Consider the following 22,878-nt stretch of genomic DNA (forward strand, 5'->3'; position numbering starts at 1 on the left):
ATGGCCAGCGACGCGAGGATGGGGGAGACCCCGGCGCGGTGGAGAAGAGCCCCGGAGGCAGCGCAGGACGCCCGGGGGATGGAGAGCAGCGGGATGGTTTTACCCCGAAGCGCCTCTGCAGAGCTGGGACTCCCGGGCTACCCAGAGCCCGGCAAACTGAGCTACGGGATGGAGAAAGGATGTCCCTGGAGGGGCTCCGAGGGATGTTTGGGACCTGTCCGGGAGCTCGCCGGTGGCCGCCTGGGCTGCCCCTACCCCCCGGCCCCGCCGTGCCTGCGGGACTCCCTGTGCCGCCCCAAGGACGGAGCCGAGCTCCCCCCGCTGCTGCCCCCCCGGAACGGGCAACCCAAAGCGGGCTGGGGGGAGCCCTGCAAGGATCGCCCGGGGCCGCGCTGGGCAGAGGCCGTGCTGGCCCCGCTGGCCCTTTACAGCCACGCGTACCACCGCTACCCACTGCCCGTGCCGGGGCTGGACACGCCGCGTCCCGGCACCGCCGGCAAGCCCCGCAGCGCGGCGGGGGACACGGCCGGAGACCCCCCGGCTTTCCGACACTGCCCCTTCCTCGTGGAGGCCAAGCACAGCCCCTTCCTCCTGTCCTCGCTGCTGCCCACCGGGCCCCCGGCTGAGCCCCCGTACGGTGGCGTGGGCCCGGAGGGACCGGGGCCGGTGGGTGACGGGCGGTTCGCCGGCCTGGACTGGCGTTTGGGCTGCTACGCGCCAGCCTGGGGACAGCCCCTCTACCTGGGGGTCCCGCCGAGGTGCAAGGGGGCTCTGGACCCCTTCGACGACTGCTCCAGCTCAGGGAACAAGGTAGGACACCTCGGAGCGAGGATGCTCAGGGGTCCCGGTGCTCCCCGGAGGCGACAGCGGCTCCTGCCTCACCTGAACCCGGCTGGGAGCGGCGGGTTTGCGAAAGGCCATGCTGGCACCCGCAGCCAGGGCAGGGCCTGGCAGCACCCCCGAGGGGGCACAGCCCTCTGCTCCCCCCATACAGCTCGGCACGGGGTGGGGGTCCCAGCCCCCCGAGCGCTGGCACAAAGAGCCGCCGGGGTGATGCTGCGGTGTCCCCGCGGGTGATGCCACCCCCGGGCTGAGTCACGGCGGCGGGAGCCGCAGCACGGGGGCGGCGGGAGGCAGCGCTGCCAGCCCTGGGCGCGCCCGTCGCACCCCGTGCCGCTGCGGCTCCCCATTCCTTTCCCACGCTGGCAAGAGGGGGACACGGGCACCCCAGAACGCGGCGGCGGGCACTGGGGAAGCACCGGGCGGCTGCCCAGCTTGGCAGGAGTGTGGGGAAACTGAGGCAGGGGAACGGAATGCTCCCCATCACCCCCTCGGCAGGGATGTGGGTGACAGAAACGCGACAGGGACCCACACCTGGGGTGACACCAGCCCCTCTGCTCCCTTCCAGGAGTTTTACGCCAAGAAAGAACCCGGGTTCCACCCCTCCACCAAGAACCACGCGGCGTCGCAGCTGCTGGGCAAGAGCCAAGCAGGGCAGGACAGAGACGGGGAGGGGGAGCCGGCGGTGCCGGAGCTGCCGGGAGCCCCGTGGAGGGATGGCCGGGCGGGGGGCAGCTCGGCGGTGCCCGCTCCCCATCCCCGCACGCCTCCCCCCAGCACCAGCCACCCCCTCTTCCTCCTGCAGCCCGGCTCGGGGGGCTGCGGGGGGCCCTGGGTGGTCTCACGGCCCCACGGCACCGATTTTTCCACGGACACGGGGCCGGGCCGGCCCTCGGAGCCCAAAGATGAGCGCCTGGGCTACCAAAGCGCCCAGCCCGGCTCGCCCCCGGGATGCGGGGAGCCCAATCCCTCGCCTCTGCTCGCGGACGGGCACTACCCAGCGGCTCTCGCCAAGCCAGAGCCCCCCCCGACCTGTCTCTGCCCCACCCCGGGCTGTGAAGGGTGCCCGGGGGTGGGCTGCGGGGTGCCCAGCCCCTTCGAGCCCACCCTGGGCATGGCCGGGGGGCGTTTTCCGTGCCCCCCCAGCAACCACACCAAGCTGAAGAAGACGTGGCTGACGCGGCACTCGGAGCAGTCGCTGCCTCGCTCCAAAGCTTCCCGGCGGGATGGGGGTCCCGAGCCCCCCGGGGAGGGCAAGCGCTCGGCAAAACGCCCCCACGGCACCGCCGATGGTGCCCGAGCTGCCGGCGAGGGCGCCGGGGCGGCCAAGAGGGGCACCAAGGCCACCGCATGCCCGGGTGAAGGCACGGAGAGCGCGGGGGACCCCGAGGAGAGGAGGATGGAGCTGGGAGATGGAGGTGAGGATGTACAGGATGCGCAGCGGGGCCGGGGAGAGGGCGGGGACAGCACCCAATCCCAAGGGAACTTTGGATCCCGTTTCCCGGCGCCCACAACACGAGCTGGGAACACGTGTGGGCTGCAGAACCTGCTGTGCTGGGGTTTTTCCCGGCGTGACTGGGTCTGGCAGCTATTTTTAGGGTGGGCACGGATCGAAATGTCCCTTTGGGGCAGCGTGGAACCCTCGGGTGGGACACCCAGGGGGTGGAAATGTCCCTTTGGGGCAGCGTGGAACCCTCGGGTGGGATTCCCGAGGGTTGGAAGTGCTTTGGCTGGGTCAGTGACTCCTCGGGGAGGTGTTGGCATCCCAGCCCTGACCTCCGTGAAACTCCAGCCCTACTTTCCAGCCCTACTTTCTGGCCCAATTTCCAGCCCCCGCCACAGCGTGCCAGCCATAGGATTCCAGAATCCTGGAATGGTTTGGGTTGAAAGGGACATTAAAACCCATCCAGTCCCAACCTCTTGCCATGGGTAGGGACAATTTCCACCACCCCAGGTTGCTCCAAGCCCAATCCAACCTGGCCTTGGGCATTTCCAGTCCCTCCCAGCTGGTGTGGATGGGGCTCCACAGTGTCCCCAAGAATTTCCCGTGTCCCCAGAGCCACCGAGCCGTGCTGGGGAGCCGTGGTGCCTGCAGAGCCTGCCCTGCACGGCGCTGCCCCCGGGCATCCCCCGCTGCTGTGCCTGCGCCCCCCGCGCCGGGGGGGACCCCGAGGGCGAGGAGGATGAGGAGGAACCCCCCGAGAGCACCTGCAGGCTGATGCACTTCCGCAGGTGAGCTCACAGGTTGATGGGGTTCAGCAGGACGTGTCAGGGGGCGGTGGAGCATCCCCTTCTTTGGAATGTCCCTTTCTGTCACCCCACTTTGGAATGTCACCTTCTATCTCCTCATTTCAGGGTGTCCTCTTCCTGTCTCCCCTCTCCTCTTTAGAGCATCCCCTTCCTTCACCCCACTTCGGAGCATCCCTTCCTGTCACCCCTCTTTGGGACATCCTCTCTGTCACCTCACTTCAGAACACCCTCTCCCATCACCCTATTTTGGAAAATGCTCCCCTGTCACCCCACTTTAGAAAATCCCCTCCCCTCACCCCAATTTTGAGCGTCCTTTCCTTGTCCTGTCACTTTCCAGCACCCTCTCCCACTGCTCCAATTCTTCACTTCTTGTCTCATCACCCCATTCTCATCACTCCCCCAACTCTATCCCCTCTCCCCGCAGGTTCGCCCTGGGGGACAAGGGGGAGCTGAGCGTCGACGGCCTCTGCACCCTGGGGGAGGCCGAGGGGGAGCTGCTGGAAGCGGCCTCTGAATCAGGGGGCAGGAATATGGGGAGCAGGAATGTGGGGAGCAGCCTCTGCCTGGCCAAGTACCTGCTGGGGGTCCTGGGGGACCCCTTCTGCGCCGCTGTCCGCAGGGACAGGGACACGTGGCCAGGAGCCCCCGAGGGTAAGCAGGGACCAGGGTGGGGGTGACAATGGGGACACTGGGGATGCGGGGAAGACTGAGGCTGTGTTTCCCACAGGGGTCACAGGCTGGAGGCGGGGGGAAGGAGCCCCCCAGCTCTGTGACGCCTGCCAGCGTGGCTTCTTCAACTCCCACTGGAGCTGCGCCAGATGTGGCTTCCAGCTGTGCCCCGACTGCCACCGCAGCAGGCGGGAGGACAGTGGCTCTGGTATGGGGACAGGGAGGGGTGGAAAAGAGGGGGTGTCAGCCATGGGGGGCTCAGTGGGGACAAACGCACCCTCGCTCTGACACAGAGGGTCCAGCGCTGCCACCAGAGTGCACCCTGGGGCGGGACCACCACGTGTCATCCCTGGTCCCCACACAGTTCGTCCCCACCAGTGGTGAGTGTGTCCTCCCAGCCCCAGAACCCCCCTTTGGTCACTGCTGGGGGGTTGACAGTCCTGTCCTCATCTGTCCCCAGTCCTGACCCGGCTCTGGAAGCTCCTGCACGAGGTCAGGGTCAAGTTTGGCATCGAGTCTCACTGTCCCTGCGGGGAGGGGACAGCAGAGCAGAGCCTGGTGGAGTCCCCGGGCAGGCAGGTACGGGAGAGGGGAGGCTGTGGATGCTGGGGGAAAAAGGGGGTGCAGGTGCACCCCAACCCTGCACAGGGCGTGTCTGGGGTGCGGGATGCGATTCCCACCTGGATCCCCACCTGGTCCGGGGTGTTGCAGGAGCCGCCGGGGCCCGCGGTGCCCACCCTGCCACCCCACAACCACGGCCCAGCCGATCCCACCCGGCCCATCAAGGAAGGTAGGGCCGGCTGCGACCCCCCCGGCCGTGGGGGGGTCAGGGATGCTGCACCCCATCTCCCTTTGGGGCGCCGGGTAAGGGGAGGGTGATACGCAGAGGACGGCGTGGACAACCCTGACCGTGTTCTCCCCTCGAGCAGAGAGACCCGAGGAGGGGCCGCCGTCCCCGGGGCAGCCCCCGGTGCGGGGGGGTCCCGTGCAGACCACGACCCTCTGCGACCTCCTGGCCTCCACCGCCGTGAAGCTGTGCCTGGGGCAGGATGGGGTGCGCATGGCCTTCGCCCCCGTGGCACCTGCCCTGCCCAGCGTGAGTCCCGTGGCCATCGGGGTCACCCCGCGTCCCCTGCTGCCCACCCCGCTCTGTCCGCGTGGGTTGAGGGGGTCCCCAGTTCCGTCCTCCCACCCCCTCCCCTCCAGGATAATCGCCTGACCAGCATCCTGGACAGCATCATCGCCCGCGTGGTGGAGAGGAAGATCCAGGAGAGGCAGGCGGGGGGCGAGCTGAGCCCCCCCAGCTGCCAGGACCCCCCAGCATCCCACTGCGTCCTGGCCCCCAGCGGGCTGCTCTGGCTGCACGACCCCGGCCACGCCAGCAACTACAAACTGTTCCAGGAGCACTGGAGGAAGGGCCAGGTGAGCCCGCCCGTCCCTGGGTGTGGGGGGACACCCGGGAGCCCCCCAGCTTCCCCACTGAGCCCCGGCTGCCCCGGCAGCCTGTGCTGGTTTCAGGGCTGCAGAAGAAGCTGGAGAGGCGGCTGTGGGTGCCCGAATCCTTCCAGTCTTCGGGAGAACAGGAGGAGGAGGTGGAAGCGGTCAACCTGCGGGCACCGCAGAGCCGAGTCCGGATGAGCAGCCGCGAGTTTTGGGATGGCTTTGCCGCCAGCACAGGTGAGGGGATGAGGAGTCTGTGGGGTGCCCAGTGTGATTCGGGGGTGAGTATTTGGGGAGCCGGGCTGTGAACCCTTGATATGACACCGGGCTCCCTCCCACAGCATCCCCAGAGCAGCAACAGAGCAGAGGGGACCTGCTGAAGCTGGAGAGTGACTTTGGGGACACGCAGCTGAGCCGGTGGGTGACGGCACAGGGTGGCACCACCCCGATGTCCCCGTGCCAGCTGGGTGCCAGCATCAGGGCTGGGTCAGCGGGGCTCAGTGCGGCTGGGGGGGTTCCTGAGTGTCACCGCATCCCCTCTGTGCCACAGGGCCGCCAACCTGCGGGCCAGCCTGCCCCTGCCCGAGTACTGCGGGGCCAGCGGCCGCCTCAACCTGGCCACCTACCTGCGGGGCCAGCAGGGCCGGCGCTGGCTGCGCCCGCGTGTCCGCGTGGCCTACGGTGAGTGTGGTACCTGGGCTTTGGGGGGTACCCGGGCTTTTTGGGGTACCCGGGCTTTGTGGGACACCAGGGCTTTGGGGGGCACCTCCCGCCCGCTCTTGTGCCTGACCCTCCCCGCCCCGATCCCGTTTCCAGGTGTGCAACCTCAGGATCGGAATTTCGGGACCAAAAACCTGACGGTGGAAGCAGCCGACTCCATCAGCGTCCTGGCCCACGCAGCTCCAGCCCCGTGGGGTAAGGGGGTACAGAGGGGGGGTCTCCCCATCCCGATCCCCTGCCCAGGATCCCCCTGACCCCTCTCTGCCCTCAGAGGTGCTCCTGCCAGGGGACATGGATGACCTGGACTCGCCGCTGCGGGAGCGGCTCAGGGAGAGCGGGCGGCCCGGGGCACTGTGGCACATCTTCCGTGCCGAGGATGCGGGGAGGATCCGGGATTTCCTACGAAAGGTGGGTGCCACCACCCCCGGCCCTGCTCCAGCCCCCGGCTCCGCTCACCCCTGGCATCCCACAGGAATCCGAGGAGCCGGGGCAGGATGGGGGAGTCACGGCGGAGCCCCCCGGCCGCTACCTGGACCTCACCCTGCGGCGTCGGCTGCGGGACGAGTGCGGGGTGAGCGGCTGGAGCCTCCTCCAGCTGCCGGGGGATGCCGTGCTGGTCCCTGCCGGGGCTCCCCACCAGGTAGGCGATCCTGAACCACCCCCCCGCCCCCGAGAGGCTGTGCCAACCTAACGGAGAAACTGAGGCACAGCAAACCCCGGGTAGGTGCAGAGCCTCAGTGGCACCATCAGCGTGGAGCAGCAATTCCTGTCCCCCGAGAGCGCCGTCCGCCTCCGGGCCCTCGGCACCGACCCCGCTGGAACCCCGCGCCAGCTCCGTGCCCAGGTGGGTGTTCTAGGGGGAAATTTTGGGGGTGCCGTGGTGGGGTGAGCGGTGCTGATCCCCCTCTTTGTACCCTCGCAGCTGGATGGGATGATCTTCGCCGCCGTGCGGGAGGCCCTGGGGATCCTGCGGGGCTGCAAGTGAGGCCACGGCGCGATGGGAGGACACCGGGAGCTTCAGTCACTGTCACGGTCACGGCCAGGACACCCTGGGAAGCCAGGACCGGGCACCTTTTGCTCGGTGATTTGCTCTGAGAGCTCCCGGGAGTGCTCAGGGCAGGAGGAATAAAGTGTCCAGCACCACCAGCAACCACCTCGGTGTCTCCTTTTGTCTCCCCTCCATCCCATCGGGGTCAGGGGTGCTCCAGTGGCACCACCAGCATCCACCTCAGTGTCTCCCTTCATCACAGCGAGGTCCAGGATGGTCTCCCTTCATCACTTCTCCATCCCATTAGGGGCAGGGATGGTGTCCCTTCATCCCCCTCTCCATCCCATGGAGGTCAGGAATGCTCCAGTGGCATCACCGGCATTTGGGGTCAGGGTCTCCCTGTATCTTCCCCCCATCCATGGTCAGGGATGCTCTGGAGGCATCACCACCACTCCCTCTCCAACCCATCGGGGTCAGGGATGGTCTCCAGCACGGGGCAATTAACACCGAGCAATTGCCACTGGGCAATTAATGAACACCAGGGAATGAGCACTGTGCAAAGGCCGCTGTGCAGTGGGCACCGTGCCGCGAACAAGAGGCGATGGGCACCGTGCCATGACCTCCCCCCAGTGCCACGACCCCCGTGGAACCAACACCTCCTAATTAACCCCGCGCAATTAACTCTGCGCCACGCACTCTGCGCCACGCGGCCCCTTTAAGGCCAAGTCCCGCCCGATATGAGTGACAGCAGGATTAACCAATAAACAGCGAGATTCTCCGGCAGGACAGCCAATAGGAGGCGAACAAGGGGGAGGGGCTCGTGCGGCGGAGCCCACGGCGCGGTGAGTGCGCGGCGCATGCGCGGGGCGGAGGGGGGTGCGGTGGGATCCCGGAGCTTTCCCGGGGACCCCCGGAACTCCCCGAGCTTCACCGCAGCCCCCCGACCCTTCCTGCATCCTCCTGACGCTTCTTGCAGCCCCCTTCGTCCTTCCCGCATCCTTCTGATGCTTCTTGCAGCCCCCTCCATCCCTTCCTGCAGCCCCCCGACCCTTTTTGCGTCCCACCCATCTGCAGTGCAGCCCCCCCCGACCCTTATTGCACCACTCGAGCCTTGCTGCAGCCCCCCCCCAAAACCATGCCCCCATTGCAGTCCCCCAAATCCTTATTGCAGCCTCCCTAGAGCACCCTGTAGCCCCCCAAACTTCTCTTGCAGCCCCCCCAAACCCTCCCTTAATTCCACCCTGTAGCCTCTCAAACCCTCCCCTGTAGCCCCCCCAAAACCCTTCAGTTACTGCAGCTCTCAAACTTTTATTGCAGCCCCTCAAAACATTTTTTTCCTGCACCCGCGCCCCCCAAACACTCCCTTAATTGCCCCCAATAGCCCCCCCAAACCCTCCCCTGTACCCCCCAAGCCCCCCCCCCCATTGCACCCTGCAGCCCAGCTCGCCCCCTTGCTCCCCGCTGCCCCTCGCCCCCTGCCCCCCGTGCCCCCCAGACTGGGAGCAGCCCCTTCCCCAGAGCGCCCTGCAGCCCTACTGGGACCCCCCGTCCCCCCCCGGCTCCAGCCCCCCCGGAACCCCCCAGCCCAGCGAACTTTTCTACCCCAGTCCGGGCATCCCCCAGTCCAGCCGTCCCTATCCTCCCAGTGCCCCCCAGTCCAGCCAGCCCTTCCCCACCAGTATCTTCCAGTCCAGCCAGCCCATTCCTCCCAGTGCCCCCCAGTCTGGCCACCCCTTTTCCCGCTACCTCTTCCAGTCCGGCCAGCCTTTTCCTCCCAGTATCTTCCAGTCCGGCCAGCCTTTTCCTCCCAGTAACCACCAGTCCAGCTACCCCTTTCCCCCCAGTATCCTCCAGTCCGGCCAGCCTTTTCCCCCCAGTATGCTCCAGTCTGGCCAACCCTTCACCTCCTTCAGCTTCCCGTGCATCCTGCAGTCCAGCCAGCCCTTCTCGTACCGCAGCCCCCCCCGGCTCCCCAAATCCTGCCAGCTCTTCCCCCTGTGCCCCCCCCAGTCCAGCCAGCCCTTCCCGTGCTGTGCCCCCCCATACCTGCCCCAGTCCAGCCAGCCCCTGTCCTACCGCAGCCCCCCCCGGCTCCCCAAACCCACCGACCCCTTCCCCTTCCCCCTGGGGGTCCCCCAATCCAGCAGACCCTTCCCCTTCTGCACCCCCCCCTGCATCGCCAAGGCCACCGAGCTCTTCCCTCGCTACGTCCCCCCGCAACCCAGCAGACCCCTCCCCATTTACACCCCCCTGCACATCCCCCAGTCCAGCAGACCCTTCCCCTCCTCCAGCACCCCTCAATCCCCCTCCCCGTGCACCCCACAATCGCCGGACCCCCTCCCTCACCACCCCCTGCAGCCCCCCCGCCGCCGCGGCTCTTTGTCCCCTCGCCTGCACGTTTGGGGGGTCCCCTCGCCACCCCAAAATCCTGCCACGCCCTGAGCTGGCCCCGCTCCCGTCCCCGCAGCTGCCGTGGGACCCCCGTGCCCATGGGGGACGCGCCGGTGCCGGAGCTGGAGGCGGTGCTGGATGGAGGCGGGTGGGACGTGGGGACAACTTTGGAGGGGTCCCCCGCACCCCCCGGGCCCGTCCGCCTGGGCAGGAACGTTTGCTACGTGGTGCTGGCCGTGCTCTTCAACCAGGAGGTGAGGTAGCCCCCGGTCCCAGTGCCCCCCAGCCCAGCCAGGCCATTCCCCCAGCACTCCCAGTGCCCCCCAGCCCAGCCAGGCCATTCCCCCAGCACTCCCAGTGCCCCCCAGTCCAGCCAGGCTATTCCCCCAGGGCAGGCAGGCCTTTCCCCCAGTACTCCTAGTACCCCCAGTCTAGTCAACCCTTTCCCACAGTACCCCTAGTCCAGCCACTCTTTCTCCCCAGTGCCCCCATTCCATCCCCCCAGTTCCCCCCAGTATCCCCATTTCAACCCCCCAGTGCACCCAGTGCCCCCCAGTACCCCCATTCCATCCCCCCAGTGCCCCCAGTACCCCCATTCCATCCCCCCAGTACCCCCATTCCATCCCCTTAGTGCCCCCAGTACCCCAGTCCCGCCCCGCAGGACGCGGTGCTGCTGGTGCAGGAGGCCAAGCCCGAGTGCCGGGGCCGCTGGTACCTGCCCGCGGGCCGCATGGAGCCCGGCGAGGGCATCGTGGCTGCTCTGCGGAGGGAGGTGAGGGAGGAGTCGGGGCTGGAGTGCGAGCCCCTGACGCTGCTGGCGCTGGAGGAGAGGGGCCCGGCCTGGATCCGCTTCGCCTTCCTGGCACGGGCCACAGGTCTGTGTCCTTTGATGCTCCGGGGGGCTTGGTGGGAGAGTCCCCAGCTGGTCCCGTGATGGAGATCCCTGTCCCCTGCCAGCCCCGTGATGGAAAGTGGCGTCCCTGGGATGGGCAGTCCTGTCCCCTGCCTGTCCCGTAATGCGGATCCGTGTCCCCTGAGAGTGCCGTGATGGAAAGCGGCACTCCCATGTTGGGTGTCCGTGTCCCCTGCCGGCCCCACGATGAGAGGTGGCATCCCCGTGATGTTTATCCGTGTCCCCTGCCAGCCTCGTGGTGTCTATCGGTGTCCCCTGCCGCCTTTGTGCCAGGTCACTGGTGTCCCCTGCAAACCCCGCGATGGATTTTAGCATCTTTGTGCCAGGACATCTCTGTCCCCTGCGCTGCAGTGTCCCCTCTCAGCCCCACCTCGAGGGTCTCAGTGCCCCACCAGTGCCCCCCCCAGCCCCACCAGCCCCTTCCCTCTGTCCCTCTGTCCCCCCCCGTCCAAGCCATCCCTGTTCGCTCAGGTGGGACCCTCAAAACCCTGGAGAAGGCTGACACCGAGTCCCTCCAAGCCACCTGGTGGCCCGGGGACCCTCGTTCTCTGCCGCTGCGCTCTCTGGACATCCTGCCCGTGCTGGAGCTGGCCACCCGCTACCGCCGGAGCCCCGCGCACCCCCCGACGCTTCCGCAGGAGCTGCCCTGCTCCCCGCTCTGCCTGCGGCTCCTCCTGCCCTTCGCCAACGCCGCTGGCGACCTGTGGCTTCTGCTGGCCACCTCTGGCACCCCACACTTGCCCGTGGTGGCCTGCGGCGCGTCCCCCTCCGAGCTGCGAGCGGGGCTGCGCTCGCCCTTGCTGCGGCTGCTGCGGGACCGCCTGGCCTGGGACCCGCAGCCCGGAGCTCTGGGGCTGCTGGGGCTGCAGCACCGGCCTGGGGGACCTGGGGACGCTGATGGCGTCTGCTTCAACGTGGTGCTGAGCATCCCCCCGGGGAGCCAGCGGGACCAGCCCCCCGAGCCCCGCGACCCCGCGCTGCGCTGGTGGCCCGTGCGGGAGGAGCGGCTGCGGGCTCGCATCCTGCAGAGGCTCCGTGCCACGGTGCCCGTCAGGAGTTAGGGCGTAAAAAAAACTGGATTTGGGAATGGGGAGGGCTGAGAGGGTTCTGCAGCTCGGGGTTCTGCTGGCGGTGACAAAGGGGGAGCCCCGGGATGTGCTGGCTGTGGGTGGGGGGGGTGCTGCAGGGATGGGTCAGGGTCTGGGGGTGCTGAGAGGAGAAATAAAATAAACCCGGCTGCTGCTGCTGCTTTTGTGTCCCTGGCTGCGGTTAGAAGTGGGACATGGGGGGAAAATGGGGTTTTGGGGGAAATGTGAGTGGGGTTTGAGGGTTTTTTGGGGGAAATGGGGAGTGGGGTTTGGGGTTTTTTGGGTGAAATAGGGAGAGGCCTTTGGGGAAAATAGGGAGAGGCCTTTGGGGGAAATAGGGAGAGGGCTTGGGGGGAAAATGGGGAGTGGGTTTTGGGGTTTTATGGGGGAATTAGGGAGTGGGGTTTGGGGGAAATGAGGAGTGGGGTTTGAGGGCTTCTTGGGGGAAATGGGGAGTGGGGTTTGAGGGCGTTAGAGAAGGGGCACAGGAGGTGGTGCTGAATCACAGCTTTATTGGAGCAGAGTCCCATCACCCTGGGGAGGGGCTGTGCGGGGTCTGGGGGGGACAGTCCCCCCCCAGATCACACAGACGCACACACACTCGTGTCACACATGTCACACTCCCCCTGCCACAGCGCCAGGGCAGGGGACAATCGAGTCCTTGCAGCTGAGGGAGGAGGGGCACTGCCCCACACACCCCATTATTGCCTAAGAATTCCCTGCTGGAGCTTTGGGGGGGGGCTCAGGGAAGCTCTGACAGAGTGGGGGGAGCAAGAACCACCACCCAGGAGGAGCCACAGCACCCACAGCTCCACACCCAGCACGGGGATGTGGCGTCACCTCGGGGCTGGCCGAGGTGACAATGAAGGTCTCGCGCCTCCTCATCCTCCTGCGAGGTCCTTCCCGCGGTGCCACGGCCACTCCTGGCTATTGCAGGGCCACCAAAACGTGGGCTGGGCCATCTCCAGTGGCCAGCACAGCCCGGCTGAAGATGGGGAGCTCAGGGTGGCCCCTCAGGTGGCCCCTTGACCAGGGCGATGGCAGCCAGCTCCTTGCAGAACTCCTCCAGCACCACCACCCCCTTGAACAGCACCGTGTGATCCATCCTGCGGGGACACAAGAGATTTTGGGGGGGGGTCTGCGGGGTACAACCCCTCCCCAGAAGGGCAATTTTCCCTCCCCCGCAGCACTCACTGCTCTCCTGGCACCAGCCCCAGGAGCTGCTGGCGCACCAGGAGCAGCTTGGCCCTGGCGTGGGGCACGCGCTGGAGCCGCTGCATCAGGTCCCCGATCACCTGGGGAGGGAGGAAAGAGTCACCCCCCTTGTCCAGGGGGTGTCCCCGTGTCCCCAGACCTCCGTGGGTGACATTACCCTGACGAGGACAGAGAAGAGCGAGCGGCAGCCGGGGGCCAGGTTGAGGTAGGGGTCCAGCAGGTACTCGTGGAGGTGAGGGTGGGGGAAGGCGGCCAGGTGAGACAGCACCGAGGTCAGCTGCAGGTTCAGGCTGTAGGGCTGGGATGGGGAAGGGGGATGCTCAGGACCTGGTATGGGGGTGACCACCGAACATCCCCTCGTTCTGAGCCCGTCCCCACCGAGCACCGCTGATGCTTTTGGTCACTTTGTCCCCATTGTAGGGGTCCTGGTGTCCCCCCCGTGGGTCCTGGGAGAGCCCAGCGAGCACCCAGGTGTATCCCAGGTGTACCTGATCCAGGATCCGGCTCATCCGGTCAAACAGCACCTTGAGGAAGTGTCCCTCGTAAAAAGCCACTCCGGGGTGACACGAATCCAGGGGTCGGGGGGACGAGGGCCACCCCCACGGGGCTGCATTGGCACGGCACGCCTGGACCTGCCCAGGGGGTGACAGCACAGCAGGTGAGAGCCAGGGCGGGGACAGCCACTCTGCAGGCCGGGGACACCCCCGGGCACCCACCATTCCCAGGGCATCGTGCACGTAGGTGTCGTACCCTCCCTCCTCCATGCACGACGAGGTTTTGGCCTCCTCAGGGACCAGGCAGAGGAAGCTGCAAGAGAGGGAGGAGAGGATTGGGAAGGGGATGCAGCACCCCCGTTCCAGCCCAGCCCCTCCAAACCCCTACCTGTTGACCACCTCGCTCACTCGCCCCTTCCCCGACGGGGTCGGCGCCGGGGAAGGATTTTTTGTGCTCCCAAAGCTGTCTGGGAATCCATCGGTGAAATAGGGATCCTCCTCCAGGTCCCTGTGTGGGGCCAGCATTAGCGGGGTGGGAATCGGGGGGCTGCCCCCCTCGCCCTGCCCCCAGCCCCCCTCGCTCACAGCCCGTCCTCCTCGGGGTCCGTCTCGGGGGGCCCGGGCTCCTCGGGGCCGCGCTGCAGGTAAGCCCTGGCCTCCAGGTTCCGCAGCACCAGGTTGTGAGCCACGTGCTCGTGGGGCTTTCTCAGGAGCTCCTCGAAGAGCCGCAGGCTGGCCAGGCTGATCTGGGCACGGCCAGCAAGGGTGAGAACTCCCCCTGGCACTGCCCACCCCTGCCCACCCATCCAGCCAGCCCAGGTGAGCTCACCTCGTCGCACAGGTGGTCGCAGCGGTCGATGAGCTGTGCCCGAAGGGGGTGGGGGGTGTCCCCAGGGGTCTCGGGGTGCCGGTGGGGTCCCAGCAGGAAGAGGACGAGGCGGTGGAGCAGGGTGGGGGAGCGGAGCTGCCGCACCGTCCCCGTCAGCACGGCCGTGGTGCCCAGCACGACCAGCTCCGACCTGCAGCGTGGGGAGGGGGTGTTTGTCCAGGGAGAAAACAGGAACACCCCCCACCCCTGCTCCTGGCTCCAAGGACGTCCTGAGGAGCACAGCACCCCAGCTGGGGGCCACTCACATCTGCAGGAGCTGCGGCTGCAGGATTCCCTGGAAAAACTTCTCCTCCACGGCCTCGGTGATGGCATCGGCCACGAGCTGGGGGAGAGGGAGGGGCTGAGAGTGGGGACCCCCCGGGACAAGGGGACACGGCTTTGAATTGCACCCTGGGACGTTTAGGTTGGGTTAGGAAGAATTTCTTCACAGAAAAGGGTGGGCTGGATGTTGGAATGCGGGTGCCCAGGGAAGTGGTGGAGTCCCCATCCCCGGAGGTGACACTCAGCGCTCCGGGCTGGTGACAAGGTGGCGATCGGCCGCTAATTAACTCCCACATTAATTAATCCCGCGATTCTCACCGGGTGGGCGCCCATCACCAGCTCATCCAGGAAGTCCAGCCAGCCCAGGAACTCAGCCAGGCTCTCCTTCCCAGGGAAACCCCCGTCCCCAGCACCATCCCCCTGCGACCTGCACGGGACAGACGGACAGCGTGGGGCTGTGACACCGCCCGGGTGGCACCTGGGGACCCCCAGCCCGGTGTCCCCTCACCTCCAGCTGACCCTGTCCACGGCGAGGACATCGGCGGGGTCGGTGCCGGCGGGCACGGCGCCGTAGAGGTCACAGAGGTGTCCCGTGAGCAGCTGGCACAGGGCACTGCCCCGCGCCAGGCAGGTGGCAGCCGCCTCCTGCGACAGCCCCGCCAGCAGCAGCAGGTTCTCCCGAGCCTTCAGCGCCACCCGGCTCTTCTGCGAGGAAGAGGAGGAGGGCACAGGGGTCGGCACACGCCTGGCAGCGCCCGCTGTCCATCAAGTGCCACCCCCTGTGCCCGTACCGTGCTCCTGCACAGCCCCACCAGGCAGGTGACGAGGTTGCTGTCCCTGCGGGGCGGGGAGGGCTCGGCCGGGGGGGAGCTGGCAGCGCTGCCCGGGGGATGCTCCAAATCCTCTTCCCTGGGGCTGTCCGGAGCTCTCCTCCCATTCAGGATGCTCTTACCCTGGAGAGGAAGAGGAGCAGCAAAGCATTGTAACCACCACCTTCCTCCTCCTCCTCCTCCTCTTCACCCCGAGGAGCTTTGTAGCAAGGAGGAAGCCACAAAACGGATCCAAAATCCCAATCTCAGGAGCCCAAACCCCACGGGAGACCCCACACCGCCCCACCTCCAGGATATAGGGCAGCAAGCCGGGATCCTGCTGGATTTTGGAGCAGAGCACTGCAGCAAACTGCACCTCCTCCTTCTCCGTGCCGGAGCCCGGGCGGTCCCCGCTGAGCTGCAGCAGCTTCTGAGGGGGCAGGGATGGAGATTTGGGGGTGCTGGGGGGAGGGGGGTTCTCCCACCACCTCCCCAAAAAGCAGCGGGGGCAGGTGGGAGCTCACCTGCACGGGCCGGTGGACGCTCAGGTAGTGCAGGAGCGGGTGCTGCAGCTGCCCCAGCACGCGGCTGAAGAAGAGCAGCACCTGCTGCCTCATCCCTGCAGGATACTGGGACAGGAATCGCACATTGCCTGATTTCCCTGGAATCGCCCCAAATGATCCCACCCGGCTCCCCCTTCCCGGTAACAAGGAGGGGTTTAACTCAATTCTCTGCGTCAAAAAAACAAATCAAACTAGGGGCATTATTTCCCATTTAATTTTCTTTCCCCCGATTTATTTAATTTTATTTCCCATTTTATTTTGTTTCCCATTTTATTTCCCATTTGATTTCATTTCTTATTTTATTTTATATTTTATTTTATTTTATTTTATTCTAATTTTATTTTATTATTTTATTTTATTTTATTTTATTTTATTTTATTTTATTTTATTTTATTATATTATATTATATTATATTTGATTTTATTTCTTATTTTATTATTTTATTTTATTTTTTAAAATTTATTTTATTTATTTTATTGCATTTTATTTCTTATTTTATTTTATTTTTATTCATTTAATTTATTTAATTTATTTAATTTTATTATATTTGATTTTATTTATTTTCTTATTTTATTTTATTTTATTTTATGTTATTTTATTTTATTTTATTTTATTTTGGTTTATTTTACTTATATTTGTAGTAATATTAAAATTAAAATAAAATTAAAATCAAAATCAAAATCAAAATCAAAATTAAAATTAAAATTAAAATTAAAATTAAAATAAAAATTAAAATAAAAATTCTAATTCTAATCAAAGATCAAAATTAACATTAAATTAAAGATTCAAATTAAATTAAAATTAAATTAAAAGCTACAAATTCAAATATTAACATCATCGAGGGGCACCACGGAGAGCAGCAGGGAAAAGCTGCGGGTTCGGCGTCTCCCGAGGGATTTTTCCCGGTTCCTTCACCCACCTCGGCCTTCCCCAGCGTTGCCAGCGTTTCGAGCACTTTGTGCTGGAGCAGGAACTCGAGGCACGGCCCCGCGTCCCCCGGCGGGCGCTGCCTCTGCTCGTACTCCAGGAGATCCCGCATCTGCCGCAGGCGCCACGGGATGTCCGTGCACCGCGCGGGGACGCGCTCGTCTGCGGGCACGCGAACGGGGTCGGGGTGCGGGGGCGCGGGATTTGGGCATTCCGAGATTCGGGGGTTCGGGGCTTCGGGGATTTGGGCATTCCGAGATTCGGGGGTTTGGGGATCCGGGGATTTGGGCATTCCGAGATTCGGGGGTTTGGGGATCCGGGGATTTGGGCATTCCGAGATTCGGGGGTTTGGGGATCCGGGGATTTGGGCATTCCGAGATTCGGGGGTTCGGGGGTTTGGGGATCCGGGGATTTGGGCATTCCGAGATTCGGGGGTTCGGGGCTTCGGGGATTTGGGCATTCCGAGATTCGGGGGTTCGGGGGTTCGGGGGTTTGGGGATCCAGGGATTTGGGCATTCCGAGATTCGGGGGTTCGGGGGTTTGGGGATCCGGGGATTTGGGCATTCCGAGATTCGGGGGTTCGGGGGTTTGGGGATCCGGGGATTTGGGCATTCCGAGATTCGGGGGTTCGGGGCTTCGGGGATTTGGGCATTCCGAGATTCGGGGGTTCGGGGGTTTGGGGGTTCGGGGATCCAGGGATTTGGGCATTCCGAGATTCGGGGGTTCGGGGGTTTGGGGATTCGGGGATCCAGGGATTTGGGTATTCCGAGATTCGGGGGTTCGGGGGTTTGGGGGTTCGGGGATCCAGGGATTTGGGCATTCCGAGATTCGGGGGTTCAGGGGTTTGGGGGTTTGGCGGTTCGGGGGCTTGGGGTTTCGGGGATCCGGGGATTTGGGCATTCCGAGATTCGGGGGTTCAGGGGTTTGGGGGTTTGGCGGTTCGGGGGTTTGGGGTTTCGGGGATCCGGGGATTTGGGCATTCCGAGATTCGGGGGTTCAGGGGTTTGGGGGTTTGGCGGTTCGGGGATCTGGGGATTTGGAAATTTGGGGATTCAGAGATTCGGGGGTTTGGGGGTTCGGGGATCCGGGGGTTCAGGGATTCAGGAATACTGGTATTCCAGGATCCAGGGATACTCGTGTTCAGGGATTCGGGGATTCAGGAATGCATGGATTCAGGAATTCAGGGATGGGGGGCTGCGGTGGGGGTCCCCCCCGGGCACGGCAGCGGGAGCGATGTCCCGGTGCGGTGCCAGCCGTGCCGGTGGGGCTGTGCCAGGGCTTTTCCCTTTTTCCCTGCCCCGTGCCATGCCTACATCTGCTCCTCCGGAGCGGGAATGTCGCTAGATGGCAATGTGAGCGTGGAGCTGCTGCTTCCGCTCCGGCCTAGGGCCCTGCCGGACATCCCGCACCCCCGGTGGGCACCGGAGACCCCCTGGGCACAGCCGGGAGCGAGACCCTGCTGGGAATCGGGGCCGGAGCTCTCCCGGCTCGGTTTTAGCCTTCCCAAAGGGATGTGTCCCAGCTTGTGCCGGCGCTGTCCCCACCCTGCCGAACCCGCTGGTCCCACCGCGGTGCCAGGGGGTCGGGCACGGGCAGGGCACAGCATCCCGGCTGGATAAATCCTGCCTGGGTTTGGGAAAAGGGTGTCCCCTGCCCTGTCCCCGTGTGCCAGGGCAGCCACAGTGCACTGGGGTCCTGTCCCCGGGGCATGGGGTCCCGTCCCAGGGTGTAGGGCTTTGTCCCGGGACATGGGGTCCGGTTCCAGGACATGGGGACCTGTCCCGGGACATGTCCCCTAACCCTGCCCCAGGGCACAGGTATCTTATTCCTAGGCCGGGGCCCCTGTTTTGGGACACAGGGACCCTCTCCCAGAACACACGGTCCCCTCCCAGGATATGGGATCATGTCCCAGGGAATGGGGTCCCCTCCTAGAGCACAGCAACTCCCCCTCCTTGGGCACAGACACCTCATTCCCATTTTTAGGACACCCTATTTTAGGATACAAGTTCCTCTCCTAGGACACGAGGACTCAGTTCCCACACCACAACGACTTTGTTCCCACTTTGCAGAGACCCCATCCCGGGGAATAAAAGGATCCAAATCCCAGGAAAAAAAAAAGGATCGCATGCACGGGGACCCTCTCCCCGCACTCCACTCACCTGTGGTCTCCAGGTAGTAGCCGGTGATGCCCCTCCAGTGCTCGATGAAGGCTTCCAGCAGGTCCACGCTGGGCTCCCGCTGCTCACAGCGGGATCAGGGTCAGGGAGTCCCCCACTCCCGGTCCCGGTTCCGGTCCCGGTTCCGGTCCCGTTCCTCCCGTGTCCCCTCCCGGCCCCGCTCACCGTCTCCACCGCTTGCTGGAGCAGCGCTCCCAGACGGCTGAGCATGGCTGGGACCCCCGCTCCCGGTCCCGCTCCCGGTTCTGGTCCCGCTCCCTGTCCCTGTCCCTGTCCCGGTCCCGGTCCCGGTTCTGGTCCCGACCCCACCGCCGGTCCCGCCGCTCCCGGTCCCGCCCCGCTCCGCTGGCACCGCCCCCGCCGCTCCCTTCCCCCCCTCCCCCGGCGGCTCCGCTCCGGCTCCGGAGGGATCGGGGCGGGATCGGGGCGGGAAGGGAGGGACGAGGGTGGAGGACGGAGGAGTTGGGAAGGTGCCTTAGCCCTAAAATTGTTCCGAGAGGAGCAGTTCTGGATGGGGATGGACCCAACACAACAGGGGGGGCATCAACTCATCCTGGATGGATCCCAAGAATTCCTTCAGGGGGTCAGGACTGACCCCACAAACTCCTTCACTGGGATCGGGATTGACCCCACAAATTTTTTGCACTGGGATTGGGATACCCCCAAAAACCTCCTTCTTTGGGATGGGGACTGACCCCACCAATTTGTTCTCTGGGGTCGGGATTGACCCCACAAACTCCTTGCACCTGGATGGGGATGTACCCCACACACCAGGGGGGGCATCAACCCACCCCGGATGGACCCCACAAATTCCTTCACCGGAGTCGGCTTTGACCCCACGGCTCTTTCTCTGGGATCAGGACTGACCCCACAAACCCCTTGCACGGGGATGGATCCCACACTGACAAGGACAAGGACACCCCATTCCCAGCTCAGCCTTTCCCGCAGCACAACCCAAGTTTTGTGACTTTTTTTTTTTTTTATCCTTAAAAAAAATAACATTTCTCCAATTAAAACCAAGCCCTGACAAGCACAGCTGATGGAAAACCACCCAGGGCCCAGCCCGGGTCCCGCTGATTCCAGGGAATGGACAATCGGATTCTTCCCAAATTTGCATCCCCCACAACTGCTGGATCCAGGGTTCATCCATCCCTGTAAATTTGGGGTCCTGGGAGGGGGATTGGGGTACTGCTGATAGGCTGGGGACAGAGCCAGCAGCTCCTGAAGTTGTACCGCAAATTTGCACCCAAAAACGAGGTTCTGGGATGGGTGGGATGCAGCGGGGAGAGACTGGAAACCCACGGGTGGAGAGCTGATATGTGTGTACCGATATATCTGGATATAAAAAAATAGATGTGCGTAGTTGTAGCGTTGATACTGATGGATAAAAGTCAAATTCCAGGCTGGATCCAGGCCGGTCCTGCACGATCCACGCGCAGCCCGGTGCTCTCTGCGAGAGTCCCCGCTCCGTGGTCACATCGCAGATTTCATCTCCCACTCCTGGATAAATTGATGGGGTGGGGGGGATAAATCCCTCATTTTCTAGTGGGATCACCTAAACGCTTCACATTGCCCCGGATTTTGGCGTTACCTTCGTCTTCTGCATCACATTTCCCTTCCCCTCCATGAGCGGGGACGGGGGCGGCCTCAGCGCGCTCCGGGCGGACGTGGTGCGCTTCAGCAGCGGCCTGACAAATGAACCCTGAGGGAAAAACAGCGCAGAAAAGGTTGAGGAGTGTTCCCCATACCTCGCTCTCCCCGCATTTCACGCCTTCTCCGGTGTCCCCCACCTCGGAGCCGGCCGAGCTGGGGGTGGCAGCGATGCGACCCTTGAGTGACTTGCCGAGGGCCAGCAGGTTCATCTCGGAGCCGGCTTTCAGCCTGCCCTTCACGTGGCACGCTCTCTCCAGCTGTTCCACCTTCTCCTCCAGCTTGGGAAAGGCTTTTTTCCCTGCAAGGACAGCGGGAACGCTGCTAAGCCCGGGTACCCCTCAACCCCTCCGGCTGCTCCGGCCGGGACCGGGCAGTGTCCGGCACCGACCGGAGCCTCTCCATGCTCCTACCCACGAGGACATCGAGTCCATCCCGTGTCCCCTTCCTCTGGGGCAGTGTCAGGGTGTGCTGGGAAAGGGAGAAATCCCTGCTCTGGAGGTTGGGGTTGTCCTTTGGCAGCTGTGCGCTGGCAGGCCTGGCCCGGAGAGCCACCGGTGGTGCTGAGGAGGAAGGGAAGAGGAGGGAGGGTCAGGAGGAAGGGAAGAGAGGAAAGGGCAGGGAAAAGGGCAGGGGAAGGATGATCAGGAAGAAGGGAAGAGGAGGGAGGGTGAGGAGGAAGGGAAGAGAAAGGGCATTGAGGAAAGGGAAGAGAAAGGAGGGTCAGGGGGAAGGGAAGAGGGGAAGGGCAGGGGAAGGATGATCAAGAGGAAGAGGAGGAACTCTGGGGAGGAAGGGCAGGGGAAGGACACAGAAATCCCAACTCTCGTGGGCACCACAGCCTCCATCCCAACACTCAGAGCTGGGCAATGTGGGCACATCCCGGCTGGAGCAGCCAGCCCCTCTCACCTGCCCGCGAGGGCCGGGCACTGCCCGGGGCGGGGCTGGCACAGGTGGGCAGGGCAGACACGGGTCTCCTGCGCTGCCCTTGCGCTGCCCGGTCCAGGCTCTGCTGCTGCGGGAGGAAACCCGGGAGAAGCCCGTGGGCGAGCGGATGGTGAAGCCCGTGGGCAAGGGGGCAGTGGGGGTGGATCCCCCCACCGTGGAGGTCACGAGTGGGGGTCAAAGGGCACCAGCAGAGGTTACCAGCTGCTGCAGCCGCTCCGCGTTGGAGTAGAGATGTTTGGGGGTCTCAGCTGGCGGGGGCTGCCCGAAGGGATCGTCCATGTAGGTGTTGGGGGTCGGGACACGACGTAGCAGCAGCCCCCTGCAAGCAGGAGGGGATCCCATTATTTCCCACACCCCACAGCAGAGAGGGAGGGCTGGGGGTGGCCAAAGTCCTTACCCGGCAGCAGGACGGCTGCTCGGCCTGGGGGGTCTTGGGGGGGGCCCATTGCCCTTCTTTGGCTCCACTCCTCCCCTGGCCTGCAGGGTCTTCAGCCAAGCTTCCCTCTCCTCATCCGAACAGGCCTGGAGTGGGGCAGGGTCTGGGCTCAGGGGGTGCCCCCAGGGCAGGGTCTGGGCTCAGGGGGTGTCACTGGGGCAGGGTCTGGGCTCAGGGGGTGCCCCCGGGGCAGGGTCTGGGCTCACGGGGTGTCACTGGGGCAGGGTCTGGGCTCAGGGGATGCCCCCAGGGATGGACACTGGGGTGCCTCACCCATCACTCACCTGCAGCAGGGCGAGTTCTCGGCCGCGCTGAGCGATGCGGATCCGGAGGTTTTGGGGTGACCCAGCGGCCGCCCCGGGGGACACCTCGCAGCCGTCCAGGCGCAGGGCACACACGGGACGCTGGGCAGCGCCGGGCTCCGGGAACATGCGCAGGGCTCCGTGCCGGACCGCGCACCACAGGCGCTGCCAGCGCCCGCGCAGCCGAACCGCCAGGAACCCTGCGGGCACCCCCCGTCAGCGGGCACGACCCGGCAGGACCCCCCTCACCCCGTCCCCTCGCACCCCTCACCTCCTTTGGCATCCTCTCCGGGCCGCGGGCTGCGGGCAGGGCTCTGCCGGGAGCGATTCTCCTCCTCCTCTTCCTCTTTGCCGAGCTGGGATGCGGCCGGATGAGAGTGGGGGTGAGGGGAGCCCCATATCTGTGGGTTTTGCACCCTGACCCCCTCCCCAGAAGGACACCAGCATGTGAGATTGGGGTGTATTCCTGACCCGGCGCCATTCCTGCGTTTCCCGGGGGACAAAACTCACCCTGCGGAGCCTCGAGGGAGGTGACGCGGGGACACTGAGGGCTGCCAGCCCGCTCGGGGCATCGCTGCTCACCTCCTCGATCACCTGCCGGGGGAAACGGGCAGCGCTGCACCCCGGCCTCCAGATCCCCGTCCCGAAAGGCTCCACACAACCCCGAGAAGGGAACTGGGGACAGACAGGATCATCCCCAGCCCCTCCCTCCCTGGAGCACGGGAGCAGAGCTGTGCGCCCATTTCCCCTTCCCACCCCACTCCTGCCCGGCTGCAACACCTCCAAACCTTCCTCCAGTCCTCAGCCTGCTGCCGGCTCTGGAAGCCGATGACCAGCACTTCTCCGGCCGTCCCTGTCACCTTCAGGGCGTGGGGCATCTTCTTGCCCCTCTTGTCCTTGTAGGTGAC

At 64.6% G+C, this 22,878-nt stretch overlaps 3 protein-coding genes across 4 annotated transcripts; 2 read left to right on the forward strand and 1 right to left on the reverse strand.

Moving 5' to 3' along the window:
• On the forward strand, positions 1 to 9,349 carry HR (HR lysine demethylase and nuclear receptor corepressor). The gene is given in 19 exon segments (XM_062510467.1): positions 1 to 810; positions 1,409 to 2,258; positions 2,898 to 3,072; positions 3,515 to 3,741; positions 3,818 to 3,967; positions 4,053 to 4,139; positions 4,220 to 4,338; positions 4,471 to 4,549; positions 4,689 to 4,855; positions 4,966 to 5,181; positions 5,262 to 5,436; positions 5,541 to 5,616; positions 6,016 to 6,114; positions 6,191 to 6,327; positions 6,392 to 6,559; positions 6,644 to 6,763; positions 6,842 to 7,054; positions 7,057 to 7,173; positions 8,403 to 9,349. Coding segments are annotated over 19 exon segments (4,932 nt in total).
• Positions 9,350 to 9,396: 47 nt separating this feature from the next.
• Positions 9,397 to 11,370, forward strand: NUDT18 (nudix hydrolase 18). Its single transcript, XM_062510632.1, has 3 exons — positions 9,397 to 9,552; positions 9,960 to 10,173; positions 10,683 to 11,370. Exons 1-3 carry the CDS (start codon positions 9,397 to 9,399, stop codon positions 11,270 to 11,272), a joined length of 960 nt encoding a protein of 319 aa, XP_062366616.1. The 3' UTR covers positions 11,273 to 11,370.
• Positions 10,189 to 18,871, reverse strand: FHIP2B (FHF complex subunit HOOK interacting protein 2B). 2 transcript variants are annotated; one of them, XR_009934054.1, is made up of 18 exons: positions 18,800 to 18,871; positions 18,617 to 18,695; positions 16,450 to 16,619; positions 15,492 to 15,596; positions 15,275 to 15,397; positions 14,950 to 15,111; positions 14,667 to 14,863; positions 14,477 to 14,585; positions 14,143 to 14,219; positions 13,838 to 14,027; positions 13,594 to 13,754; positions 13,397 to 13,516; positions 13,231 to 13,321; positions 13,003 to 13,146; positions 12,672 to 12,812; positions 12,494 to 12,594; positions 12,140 to 12,405; positions 10,189 to 10,498 (listed from the first exon to the last, which is right to left on the reverse strand). XR_009934054.1 is itself a non-coding variant. In XM_062510631.1 (17 exons), exons 1-17 carry the CDS (start codon positions 18,842 to 18,844, stop codon positions 12,300 to 12,302), a joined length of 2,121 nt encoding a protein of 706 aa, XP_062366615.1. In that variant the 5' UTR covers positions 18,845 to 18,871; the 3' UTR covers positions 11,813 to 12,299. The 2 variants fall into 2 exon arrangements, 1 of the variants encoding a protein (XP_062366615.1); XM_062510631.1 differs by lacking the exon at positions 10,189 to 10,498 and having other exon boundaries at positions 11,813 to 12,405.
• Positions 18,872 to 22,878: the final 4,007 nt, after the last annotated feature.

The sequence above is a fragment of the Cinclus cinclus genome, chromosome 29 (genome assembly GCF_963662255.1).
Source record: "Cinclus cinclus chromosome 29, bCinCin1.1, whole genome shotgun sequence".
NCBI lineage: Eukaryota > Metazoa > Chordata > Aves > Passeriformes > Cinclidae > Cinclus > Cinclus cinclus.

What these genes read in the sequence shown, in the direction of transcription:
- NUDT18 (XM_062510632.1), top strand. Translation starts at nt 9,397, where the DNA reads ATGGGGGACGCGCCGGTGCCGGAGCTGGAGGCGGTGCTGGATGGAGGC. An exon ending in CCGTGCTCTTCAACCAGGAG is followed by an intron (nt 9,553 to 9,959) that starts GTGAGGTAGCCC and finishes CCCGCCCCGCAG; the next exon opens with GACGCGGTGCTGCTGGTGCA. An exon ending in CTTCCTGGCACGGGCCACAG is followed by an intron (nt 10,174 to 10,682) that starts GTCTGTGTCCTT and finishes CTGTTCGCTCAG; the next exon opens with GTGGGACCCTCAAAACCCTG.
- FHIP2B (XM_062510631.1), bottom strand. Translation starts at nt 18,844, where the DNA reads ATGCTCAGCCGTCTGGGAGCGCTGCTCCAGCAAGCGGTGGAGACG. An exon ending in TGGGGCTGTGCAGGAGCACG is followed by an intron (nt 14,864 to 14,949) that starts GTACGGGCACAG and finishes TCTTCCTCGCAG; the next exon opens with AAGAGCCGGGTGGCGCTGAA. An exon ending in GGGCTGGTGCCAGGAGAGCA is followed by an intron (nt 12,406 to 12,493) that starts GTGAGTGCTGCG and finishes GTGTCCCCGCAG; the next exon opens with GATGGATCACACGGTGCTGT.